Source organism: Vigna angularis, chromosome 11 (assembly GCF_016808095.1).
Source record: "Vigna angularis cultivar LongXiaoDou No.4 chromosome 11, ASM1680809v1, whole genome shotgun sequence".
NCBI lineage: Eukaryota > Viridiplantae > Streptophyta > Magnoliopsida > Fabales > Fabaceae > Vigna > Vigna angularis.
In genome coordinates, this window is record NC_068980.1 from 11,944,910 (window position 1) to 11,955,706 (window position 10,797).

The 10,797-nt window shown below is 30.7% G+C and overlaps 2 protein-coding genes across 2 annotated transcripts; both read right to left on the bottom strand.

Moving 5' to 3' along the window:
• Window positions 1-930: 930 nt before the first annotated feature.
• LOC108332810 (putative cyclin-D6-1) lies at window positions 931-3,561 on the bottom strand. Its single transcript, XM_017568113.1, has 7 exons — window positions 3,403-3,561; window positions 3,217-3,306; window positions 2,558-2,644; window positions 2,354-2,461; window positions 2,067-2,256; window positions 1,870-1,985; window positions 931-1,755 (listed from the first exon to the last, which is right to left on the bottom strand). Exons 1-7 carry the CDS (start codon window positions 3,559-3,561, stop codon window positions 931-933), a joined length of 1,575 nt encoding a protein of 524 aa, XP_017423602.1.
• Window positions 3,562-8,735: 5,174 nt separating this feature from the next.
• On the bottom strand, window positions 8,736-10,545 carry LOC108333690 (transcription factor MYB41). Its single transcript, XM_017569168.2, has 3 exons — window positions 10,334-10,545; window positions 9,972-10,101; window positions 8,736-9,637 (listed from the first exon to the last, which is right to left on the bottom strand). Exons 1-3 carry the CDS (start codon window positions 10,461-10,463, stop codon window positions 8,773-8,775), a joined length of 1,125 nt encoding a protein of 374 aa, XP_017424657.1. The 5' UTR covers window positions 10,464-10,545; the 3' UTR covers window positions 8,736-8,772.
• Window positions 10,546-10,797: the final 252 nt, after the last annotated feature.

Consider the following 10,797-nt stretch of genomic DNA (forward strand, 5'->3'; position numbering starts at 1 on the left):
TTTCTATTCAGATACCAAATAGGGCCAAATAGTTACTTATAAGATGAAAACAAATAGCAATTTCAGGGATACATTAGCCAAAATTTTAAAAGTGTTTTATATTAATAGATAAAGAAACCTGTTAATCCATAATATTTGTTTATTTATAATATTTGTTTATATTATAACAAAGAAATATAATTGTTTATATTTCTTTGTTATAATTAATTATCATAGTAATAATTAATTTTCAATAAGTTTCAATAAAACATTTATTTGAGAATTTAAACACAAATATTAACTTTATATAATAACTCTGAATTTAGAGATATTATTAAATTTTATAATTATATCATTCATTCATCGTAAGTTACTACTATTTAAAGGAAAACTAATAATTCTAAAAGTTTAATTATCAAGAAAGAATTCTACTAATGCCATTATCATATGATGAATATATCTCATTGAAATACCCTTAAATCCTTTTAAAGAAAAATAAAAAGTTTTGGGTACCATTAAGAAAATGTTAAGTCATATCTTAAAATTTAAAAATGAAATGGATAACGATTGAATATTTTTTAGATTATGGTCTTTAAGTGTTCCAAAAATATACATGTATACCAGAAAAAAAATATTGAATACTTTGAAATTACTGGAAGTATTTAAGGAAATAGAAGGGTTATACGCTTTTTAAGGACCAGAAAACAATGATCATATTATCTTTTGAAAATCAATTATGGAGAATTAAACGTAATCCTGGGAACCACTTGCTGTGTAATGCCGCCCTATAATCAGAATCAGCATACAGAACAATCAAAATATTGCACAATCCGCAAACAGTTATCTAATCTAGACCAGGTACGACTACGTCAAGATATACTTACTTGACAGCAGTTGTGTTGAGTGTCTTACCTTCACTTTATTTGGCTGTAGAATTTATTTTTTGCTCTTCTACATGATTTTGCACTGACAACGGTGGGAAAGTGGAGGTGGAACGATGTCGCTCCCTCTTATTGTTCTAGGACATCGAGTAGTTGTCATGCGGGATTCATCTACATATAAGCTAGCCTCTATATTGTCAACTCTCTCACCTGGCCGCACAATAACAGGCCACTGCACCTGAAAGTTCATTGCCCTCAATGGTGCACCCTCTACACCTGTCTCTGATCTCAATATTGTTTCACACATTTCATCTACAGCCTTGCCCTTGCCCTTTATCTGTCTTTTTCGCAGCTCATTCTCGCTTGCTTCTTCTACAGCCTTGCCCTTGCCCTTGTCCTCTCTTGCTCTGCTGCTCTCAGCTCCTACTATTTCTTCACAGGGCCCCTTGGACTCGTCATCTCTTGTTCCGCTCTCAGCTTCTACCATTTCTTCAGATTTCCCTTCGCCCTTCTCCTGTCTTGCTCCGGTCCCAGATGCTACTCTCGCTGCACTTTCCATCACCTCTCGTAGTTTCTCAGCCTCGCTCTTACCTTCTTCAACTTCTTTAGATGCCTCCCCCGCTTCCTCGTTGCTATTCCGATTTCGGCGGTTTAACAGTGCTACATCTTCTTCTTCTTCATCATCATTTTCCAACACCGTGTTCAAAATCTGGATCCGCGAGCTCCTTCTTTGTTTTCGTACTCGTAATTCAGCTGCTTTTCCTAATCCTTCTTCTGATTCCGTTGTCGATGAGGAGGGAATAGGAAAGATAACTTCTCCAGAACTTTTACTTATGTTGATTTTCCTATGACGACAAAGCTGAACCATCTCTTGATAACAGGCCATAAGATCATCCTAGAAGAACAGGATAGTATAAAAATATAATTAGGCATAATTTACTAATCAAGACAACTGGCCAAAAGCTCCCACAAGAAGAACAGGATAGTATGAATTTTCCGTTGCATGTACCGAAAGGCGAATTGATCCCTCAATTAAGGTAAATTTTGAGGAATATCCAAGGTAAGTAGCAGCCAGTAAAGCGGACATTGCAATTTCAGAAGGTTTGAATTGAGCGAAGTAGACCTCTGTAGACATATGGGGAAAAATTGTTCACTCAGCACCAGTATTAGCAAATACATAGATTCAAAAAATTATTGTTATGTTACCTCCTTGAGACTGGACTATGATCTCATTAATGGATTGGCGTTTAAAACCACCGATTCTTTTGAAGGTGGGATAATAGTAGTCCAGGAAGTGAAAGGGAGTTATAGATCGCATTCGCCAGTCAAGTCCGCTGAGAATGCGAAATTCTATTCTCATTACGACTTCGGTTTTGTAAACAGCTTCTTTTCTCGTCTGCTCAACAAATCAGTGCATTTTGTGGTGTAATTTTAGTTAAATACTGAGCTTAGAATTCAACGTTATTTTAATTTCAGTGGAAGGTGTAGTTCACCAGAAATTGCTTTTGCGGGAAATGCTTTGTCCTCATCTTGGCGGAAAGTGTGTAGCAACATATTGCTAACAAACGAACTTTATCAAGTAAAGAAGACCCTTGTAATTCCTTGAGAAAAAACAAGGATTATAACACAAGAAATCAAAGAAAATACAATTACAAATTTCAAAACTTGTACAAGCCTTAAAGAAAGAAATATATTACTGTAAGAGAATTCGTTGAAATAAAGCGATCGAAGTAATTCACTGCAACATATGGAATGTACGTATCCATGGGTTCAGTGGTAGCGACCTGTGGAAAAACATGGAAAAGAAATTAGCGCAGAGAGTAAAATTTCAATCCACAGTGACAGAGATCTATAAACAAGATTAAAAAACAGTGCAAATCACGTCCAATTCTCTTCGTGTTTTAACGCGAAAATTAAACAAGCATTCTGTTTTCCTCGTGTTTTTTAAGTAGCCAAACAGGGAGGAAAATGAGTTTCATATCACGGCCAATAAAACAGAGAGAAAAAAGAATCTGAGAATAATTAAGCAAATTTGGAAACAGACATATGCTTGGACGAAAGAACCGGTTTCGCTTCCGAAAATTATCCAAGGAGAACTAAAGAGTAGCGGATAGTTAAATTTTACTTCACAGCAGTTACACAGATCCATAAATAAGATTAAACAATCTACGCAAAGATAATACATTTTGTTTTCCTTCTGTTCCACGGACGAAATTAAACGAGCATTCAAATTCTTTAGTATTTTTTAAGTATCCAATCAGAGACAAAAACCGGCTTATAAACGCAGCCTAGAGAAAAAGGAGAGCAAAACGAAACTATCAATGACGTATCAGACTCTTGCACAAAAGAACAAAACCGCAGCCAGACAGATTGAACAAGAAAGCCAAAGACGCAGCGTTGAAAATGAAAGCTGAAAGAAATGGATTAACTGCCGAAAGTGAAATCTCTGAGAAACAAACAGAAAATTCATTCATGCAAGAATTTAAGATTCTCATAACGGCGAAGCAAAAAGAAAGGAAAAGCATCTCGGATTTTCACTTACCTTAGCTATCATCGAAACCGCGTGCATCCGATGCCGAGCGTTGGATGATAATGAGTAAAACGACCTAGGAGCCATGAATTCGTGCTCGATTTTGAAGTAATCACTTATGGTTTCCAGATCTCTTTTAGAAAGCATGGAGAACTCGGTATCGAAACCCATCGTTAGAAGAAGCTTCTGAAGATTCAGGGAAGTGAAGAGTTGCGTGTTTCTAAAGAAAGTGGAAAGAAAACGAAGGAGAAAGATCGAGCGAAGTTTGCAGAATCTGAAGCCTTCGCCCTCTCTTTTATCGGTTCTTTGTTTCTAACGGAAACTGGCTCGGAAGCGCGCCAGTTTTGAACTTTGCAATACGACGTCGTAATTGGAGTAACTCTGCAAAATGAGTTCATAACGGTTATTTGTCGATTTTTCATTTCATTTGATATTAATTTAATTTTAATTTGTTAAGTGCAATTAGGAAGTTAAACTGCTTTGTTTACTGGGACAGCACGTGGTGACAGCATGCATTATCACTGTTATTTGAAGGTCTTATCTTAATTAGATGGCAATAGTGTATTTTAGTTACATATCGATCCATTCACCGACAGAACCAACACTGTGCAGTGAGTGGAACGAATTGTGATGGTTTTCAATAGCAAAGAGGCTGGAAACTGCATTGAAAATGTAATTCAAATGAGGGAGATTTCCCTAACTAGTTAAGGACAAAGATAATATAGTAGTGGCACGTGTAAACGTGTTTACAACTTCATCAAAGCTTTACTTTTTAACACCAAAAGTTCTATATACAGCTTGAGAAGAAGCAAGATAAAGATATGGCCTACAATTCTAATTAAACATTGAAATTGTAACCATGGCTTTTAGAAATTTTTGTAATTAAAAGGGGAAAACACTGTTTCTTAGTTGTGTTGATTGATGAAACTTTAACATTAATGGCATAAGTGAAAAATAGAATTATAACATTTAGAGGAAAACTACAAATTCCTTTTTATCAAGTGTTTCACTTATGCCATTAAAATAATCGTGTATTGCACTGATAGTTTAATACTAGTTTGGGTTAATAAACTAAATCAACTAGATATGGATTCTTTATCAAAGTGAATTAGTAAATTTTTATTTTTCAGTCTAACTCAGAATATATTGTTTTAAGATTTCATAACTAAGATAAAGTTGATGTGTACTAAACTAGGATTAACTTTATAAATATATTTAATTTGCTAGATTCTCTTTTAATTTTGATTTCAATAAGAAATTCGTGTATTTCTTCTCAATAATCATATTTATACATTTTTGTGTCTAAAGATAGAATGGTGTACGAGGGTTGAATAGTAACAACGAAAATGAGATGGATTGATTTGATCAAATTGAAAATGTACGTTAATTGCAAAAACTAAATTACAAATACGAAACAGAAATTAATAAAATAAATCTACAAAAAGCAGCCACTCAAATGGTAAGAATCATAACTAAATTTGTCAATTTTTATTTACAACGTTCTTAGAGTGCACAATTTTTGTCACTTTTTTTTTCTTTTTACATTTGAGTATACATATTCTTTCCCCTTTTTCTAATAGTTAAGCAAAAATTAAACATTAAAAAAATACATAAATTGTAGTAACTACTTCAAAATCATCTGTGTTACGTCATATGTGTCTACTCAATCAATATTTTGCAGCAATTATCATAAGTTAATTTCTTTTTTATCTAGCATTGTCCCTTTACGATTATGTATAACATGTTTTTATCAATGTTACTTTTTTTATTAACAAATATTAGTTATTAGTATTTTTTTAATAAAAAAAGTTAAATTCATAATTTTTCTCACCCTCCCTTTCAATTTTATTGCTATGTTAAACTTATAACTCCTTCAACACCACCTATCTTAATATGCTATTCAAATTCTGGATCATTCTTTGTTCACTTTAACTCTTGTATTGGTCTTTATTTTGATATCTCTTCTCAATACCAAAGTGTCTCAATTTTCCTTTAATCCTTTTTTTCACATCACCTTGATAAACTTCTTTAATGCTTCAAATTCAATACCCTTAACATATGTATATTTAATTGAAGGTATTATTATTATTTAAATTTTAAAAAGTAATTATTGAAAAGATTAAACTGAAAAAAATTGTGTACCCTTTAATAGTGTATACAATTTTATTATGTAATAAATCTTTTAAATTTAAAAAGTAGCTACTAAAAGATAAAATTTAAAAATACTTTTTATAATAAATTATTTGAATTTGAAAAAAAATAATAATTAAAAGGATAAAACTAAAAAAAAATGTGTACACGTCCAATCTCATGTAATATGCATAATTATTTAAATTTAGGAAAGTAACTACTAAAAAGATAAAATTTAAAAATGATTTTTTATTGTAAATAGTTATTTTAATTAAAAAAATAGTTATTCAAATGCTAAAGCTGAAAAAAATTGTATACACAGTGAATCTCCTTTAACAATATAGATACTAATAAAATATTTTCCATTTTTACTTTTTTAATAATTAATTTTTTAAATTCAAATAACTACTATGATAAAAACACTATTTTCGTAATAAAAAATTATGTACAATAAAATTATAAAATTTATTATTTTTATAATTACTTTTTTATAAAAATTATGTGGTATACTAAATTTTTTTATTTTAATAATCAAAATTTATTTTATGGTTTAATAAAACTTTTGTTATGGTAAAACAAAAGTGGATACACAGCATGTATGTTTCTACTAATATATACATAGATTTTTCATTAAATAATTAAAAAGAATTACTGTACCAAAAAAATATTTAGAAATAGTTTTAATGATATTTTTTAAAAACCACTTTTTTTCTCAAAGAAGTAAATAATTTCATGAAAAAATAGAATGACTTCTAATTTCAATTTATTTGTATATGTTAGTTTGTCAAATTTTAAAACAAAGCAGTTTTATATATAAAAAAAAAACGATTGTCCCAACATTTCACCCTGCATATCATCACAAGCATAATTTCGAGTGATCCTTTTAAAGAATTTTTAAGGGAGAAAAAAAAAGAAAATGGATTCTATAATTAAGCTAAAATTTATGTATATATAAACTAATGAGTAGAAAGTATCTTACATAATCTTTTTAGTTTTAAATTTTTAACTGATTCATAAACTAGCTTCAATCTATGAAAAAAGGCTTTTTTTTTCTAATCGGCAAAGTATATATATATATATATATATATATATATATATATATATATATATATATATATATATATATAATATGGAGCATTTGGGATACTCTTAACTCGTCCACAGAATTAAATATTTTTTTTAATTTTTATAACTCTTGGTAACCTGACGTATAAATTATAAATAATAAAATTGCTATTATTTACAAATTGATGGTATTAAACATGGAAAAACTTGAAGTGTCATATATGATATTTTTCTAAAACAATGTACATTAAAAGTTAATTAATGAATTAATTAACATGTGAAACATGCAGGTCGCAGAGGCAGGTGTAATGAGGATGCTAAAGAGATAGAAAATATTCATATGTTCTGAGTTGTAGCAATAAATAAATATAATTGAATAATATTTGATTTTGAAAAGAAAAGATAGTGATGTACAGTGTAATAATACTGACAGTAGGTTGGTCAAAACTTTGAAGGACAAGTAGATACGTAGACGTAACTTTGGTGCCTCATGCATTAACCTTTATTTTCATTCACTGTTGCCTTCAACCCTAATTTCTGCATCACTTTTGAGGTGGTCCCTAACTTCTCAAACATGCAATCAGACACAGAAGAAAAACTCACATCTTCAGACATTGAAATATAGACAAGTTTATGTTCTGTGAATGCTTAAGGAAGAAGCCTTTCACTTTCTTCAAATTATTAATAAAAGACTCAGAGCCATTTTATGGTCAGATAGTGTATGATGATAAGAAAATAATCAATTTTATAATGAATTTCGTACTAAACTTTTGAAAGTATTACTTTGATTTATTTCAAATCATTAAACTAGTTAAATAAAAAAATATTATAATTATCGATAACATATATCGCATTAGACTAATTGTAACAGTAATTATATTATCAGTTTTTTTATAATTATTTTTTCTAATGAAACTATTATTTCAAATCAGTTTAACAAATTTTATACCGAATTTTCCTATCAGATCAATCTTGAAGTCAAGCTTTGGAATTGCGTTTATGACTGATTCAACTGGCCAATTCCATATGGTTCTTAGATATATATGATTACGTAACGTTGTCTCTTTTTTATTATTAGGCTTATTATATATATAATTTCTCTAATAAAGTGAATTTCTCTTGAAGTAGATAGATAAATAGAGTTATATCTACTCGAGTTTGTTTGTAAATATTAATCTCGCTATACTTCAAATTAAATCTATTAAAATATAATAATGATTTGTACTTACAAAAAAATAAAAATGTTGTAAACAAGTTTACCTTCTCTTATTTTACACATGTAATTTAGAGCGTAATGGAAAGTGTTCTTATATATAAAATAATTATCAAAATATAGCTATCATTTAATTTGTTTTAAAATTTACTAATACAACTTTTTTTCAACTGATTTGAAAAAATGCTATGATTAAATTTATGACATTTTTTTTTTCGTAAAAAATGTTTACTGAAGAAAATAAATAAAAAACTAATTATCGATTAAAATTACTCAAATTCCATTAATGTATTTCGAAGAAGGACTACAACAAGTTCTAATTAAGTGCATGTTTGAATTTATATTAAACAATCCTCAATCACATTGAAATATAAAATGTGATTTTAGATAAATGAATAGATGAAAAATGGTTAATAGCACGTATCTAACTAAGTAGTTCTAATATATAGTTGGCTTACATTTTTAATAATTGGCAGAATCATATATATGGGCAGTGTTAATTAATTATGCCATTTAATTGAATTTTGTGAGAAATAATTCAAGTGCTCGATTATAATTTTGACAATTAATTCTAGCATGCTATTCATTTATTTTTGCCACCTATTTGAAGTAGCTAGGTTAACTGAATATATCATGAATGGACAAAGTTATATATATTTTTAATACAATTTTGAATGGAAAGCAATATTATATATATGAATATGAATATGTGAATTAATGTATAACTCATTCTTCTCTCAATGATTTTAGTTATTTCTAATGTTTGATACGGCCACTAGACAAGACATTCAAAATTTTAGGGAAAATTAAACATATAAAAACAATATGCAAGTAGCGACGAAGCTGGCAAATATATAGTAATAAATAGTTCATACATATATGATTGTAATAACAAAGTCTCAAAACAGTCTGAACCGAAATAAACAAATTTTGAGGTACTAAAACAAATTCTGAACTTGCATTAAAGGAGTTAATCACAAAAGTCCAGAGTCATTCAAGCCATTGGAAATGTTGTACATTAGCATGTTGCTGCTGCCGTAAGTGTCCCTTTCATCTTCTGTGGTTCCGTTGACAAATGTGGTGGAAGATGATGAATTCAAAGTACTTGGGCTGGAAGATGAAGTTGTTGACGATAACAGTGAACTTAAATTGAAATTTGGCATTCCCTCGTTGTTACACAGATTCTGATTTTCCAAGAGACTGTTGAATATAGAGTTGAACTTGGGTGAAGAGAAACACTGCATAGCTGATGATGATTGGGCAATTTGTAAGTCTGATATGTTGTCATAATGCCACAGATTTGGAAGGGTGTTTTGGTGGGTGAAAGAGGTAGCAACTGGAGAGATTTGATTCTCTAATTTACTTTTCATCAGTTGGTGATCCACGTTCAATGGATTATTAGACTTAGCAATAAGGTTTTCTTGAAGTGAAACCTGGGGTTGGTTTGGTTGGAAGGTTTGTAAGGTATCAGCAAGTTGCATTTGGGTACATTGGGGCTGATTTTGCAAGAGTTGGTTATCGTTTTGGTGGAAATTATTATGATTCAATACATTATCAGGGTTGTTTCTGCTTTGACACGAGAGAAGAGTGGAAAGCAAACTTAGCAGCTGGCTGGAGTTTATCACTGATCTTCCTGAAAGAAAAGGGTAGTTGAATTGTGGTGATGAATTGAACAAAGATGTGTTGAGAATGGAGGCAAGTTGTAGAACATCAAGGCGTGGTGCGTGAGTCACAGGATCAATCCCCATCTTGAAAAGCTTTTTCTTGATGTGGGTGTTCCAATAATTCTTGATCTCATTATCTGTTCTTCCTGGCAAGTTAGCAGCAATTGTAGACCACCTGTGCAGGACAAAAATTTCCATTGGAAATCAATAATTAATTTGCTGTGTTACAAAGAGACAAAAGAAGAAAATATTGTTTGTTATTGTATGCATCATTGACTTTGCATAGTTGTCTAGCTACCATTCTCTAACTACAAAATGAATTTTAATGGTTCACAGGGTTTAAAGTCCATGCATTAGTTGGCGATTCTGAATATCATACAAGTAAATTCAAAAAGGGTTCTTTTTTTAAATACATTGTTAAAGTAGACTGAGGAAATATGCATGTACCAACAAGGAAAAAAAAAAAGGTTAGGACGAAAAATAATGCAGGACTTTAATTCCTCACTTACTTGTTTCCCAAAACACTGTGTAACTGGATGATGGCTTCTTCTTCTTCGAATGAGAATCTCCCTCTCTTTATATCAGGTCTCAAGTAGTTCGCCCAGCGAAGCCGACAGCTCTTTCCACATCTTCGTAGTCCTACGTATCATGAAAAAACAAATGCAAAACTTTGTCAGGTTCATCTTTTTATGTGACACGGTTTCCAGCAATATTTATTGACAGATATATAACATAAGATTCATTTGAAGTTTGTTCGACAAATTGTGTGAAGTAGAAAGTTGGCAAAATCCTTAAATTTTTTAAGGTCATGACTTGCATAAAGTAAAACTTAATTAGAGATGGTCTTAACAAATAAAGTAATTAGTGTTACCTGCATTTTTGGGAAGGGTTCGCCATTTTCCATGTCCATGTTTTTGAATGTAGTCGATGAGTTTCTGATCTTCCTCTGGGGTCCATGGACCCTTCTTGAGTCCATTTTTTTCAGTAGAGGACTTGGTCATGATGAAGAAGATGGAACAATGACAGAAAATTCCCAACACGTCTGTGATGATGAAGGGTTATAGTTTGTATCTGAAAATCAGAAAGAGAGAAAAAAGAAAGAGCTGTAGGATAATGAGGGAGAAAGCGTGTGTATATATAGTAGAGGCTAAATGGAAGGCAATCTACCTAAGAAACATGTTGAAGTCAATGGGATTCGGTACCGTCCTTTCACTCCTATGTTTATTACTTGCTTGACGTGTCTATAATCTTCACAAAATTTACAAATACACTCCCACGTATTATGAGTCAAGATGAACTTTTTATATATTCCACTTTATTTTATTTTATTTTTTT

Coding starts and splice junctions, on each gene's coding strand:
- LOC108333690 (XM_017569168.2), bottom strand. CDS start 10,463: ATGACCAAGTCCTCTACTGAAAAAAATGGACTCAAGAAGGGTCCATGG. Junction 10,102..10,333: donor AACCCTTCCCAAAAATGCAG/GTAACACTAATT, acceptor CATGATACGTAG/GACTACGAAGATGTGGAAAG. Junction 9,638..9,971: donor CACAGTGTTTTGGGAAACAA/GTAAGTGAGGAA, acceptor TGTCCTGCACAG/GTGGTCTACAATTGCTGCTA.
- LOC108332810 (XM_017568113.1), bottom strand. CDS start 3,561: ATGGGTTTCGATACCGAGTTCTCCATGCTTTCTAAAAGAGATCTGGAA. Junction 2,257..2,353: donor TCCCGCAAAAGCAATTTCTG/GTGAACTACACC, acceptor TTTGTTGAGCAG/ACGAGAAAAGAAGCTGTTTA. Junction 1,756..1,869: donor AGGGATCAATTCGCCTTTCG/GTACATGCAACG, acceptor CTGTTCTTCTAG/GATGATCTTATGGCCTGTTA.